This window comes from Chiloscyllium plagiosum, unplaced genomic scaffold (genome assembly GCF_004010195.1).
Source record: "Chiloscyllium plagiosum isolate BGI_BamShark_2017 unplaced genomic scaffold, ASM401019v2 scaf_2734, whole genome shotgun sequence".
NCBI classification, from domain to species: Eukaryota; Metazoa; Chordata; class Chondrichthyes; order Orectolobiformes; family Hemiscylliidae; genus Chiloscyllium; species Chiloscyllium plagiosum.
In genome coordinates this window covers 16,508-17,280 of record NW_025214497.1, presented here as the reverse complement: position 1 = coordinate 17,280, position 773 = coordinate 16,508, and the positions used below count along the sequence as shown (strand labels likewise).

Genomic DNA, 773 nt, shown 5'->3' with positions numbered 1-773 from the left:
AGTGCTGGAGGGTGACAAACCTGCCAAGACTAAGGTGTGATTTGATGATCAGGGGTTTGGGTAGGGAAAGCATTAAGAGGATCATTTGAATAAAAACAAAGTACATGGGCATTGGGAAAAAGGCAGAATGACAATTAATCAGAGTGCTCATTGGAGAGCTGCTGCAGACACAATGGCCTCTTTCTGCACCAATAATAATTATGATGGTCACAGTCCCAGAATCACAGAGAAGAAGTGATAGCTTATGTGATATGGCATTATAGGTTAACAATAAGCATTCCTCTGATTGCAAAGCAATTTGAACATATAAAACAAAAAGTGACTCAAGTTGAAGCGCTCGCTCATATTTATAGTGAACTGTTGTTGGGGGGAAGGAATGAACGGATTTGACCCAGGAGAGGCTGCGCCTCTGCGTTTGGCCATTGGATGGCGCTCTCAGTGGAGGCTTGGACCGCCGGAACCTTAGTCGCGGCGCCTTGTTTAACACGGACTCGGTGGGGTGTGGGTTTCCGGGGCTCCTATGGGAAGTGTTCGCTCTGTTTTCTGCTCCTCTCTTCTCTTTCTGTTTGCCCGAGGTCCCGGACTGAGGGAAGATGCTGCTGGTTTTGTCGGAGGAGCACAAGGAGCACCTGGGCTTCTTATCGCAGGTGGACTCTCCGGGTGAGTGAGTGCAAGCTGGGACTGAGGGAAAGAGAGAGGGGCTTGGGCCCCCAGTCCCTGGGGGAGGGTCCCCCACCCCCCACCCCCCAGTCCCTGGGGGAGGGTCTCTTCCC

At 51.5% G+C, this 773-nt stretch overlaps 1 protein-coding gene across 1 annotated transcript in view; it reads left to right on the top strand.

Moving 5' to 3' along the window:
* The first annotated feature begins 401 nt into the window (after positions 1 to 401).
* commd2 (COMM domain containing 2) overlaps positions 402 to 773 on the top strand; it is a 15,390-nt gene continuing 15,018 nt past the window's right edge. Inside the window, exon 1 of the mRNA XM_043686476.1 lies at positions 402 to 660. Within this exon, the coding sequence (XP_043542411.1) occupies positions 594 to 660 (67 nt within the window). The 5' untranslated portion in view covers positions 402 to 593. The remainder of the gene's footprint in view (positions 661 to 773) is intronic.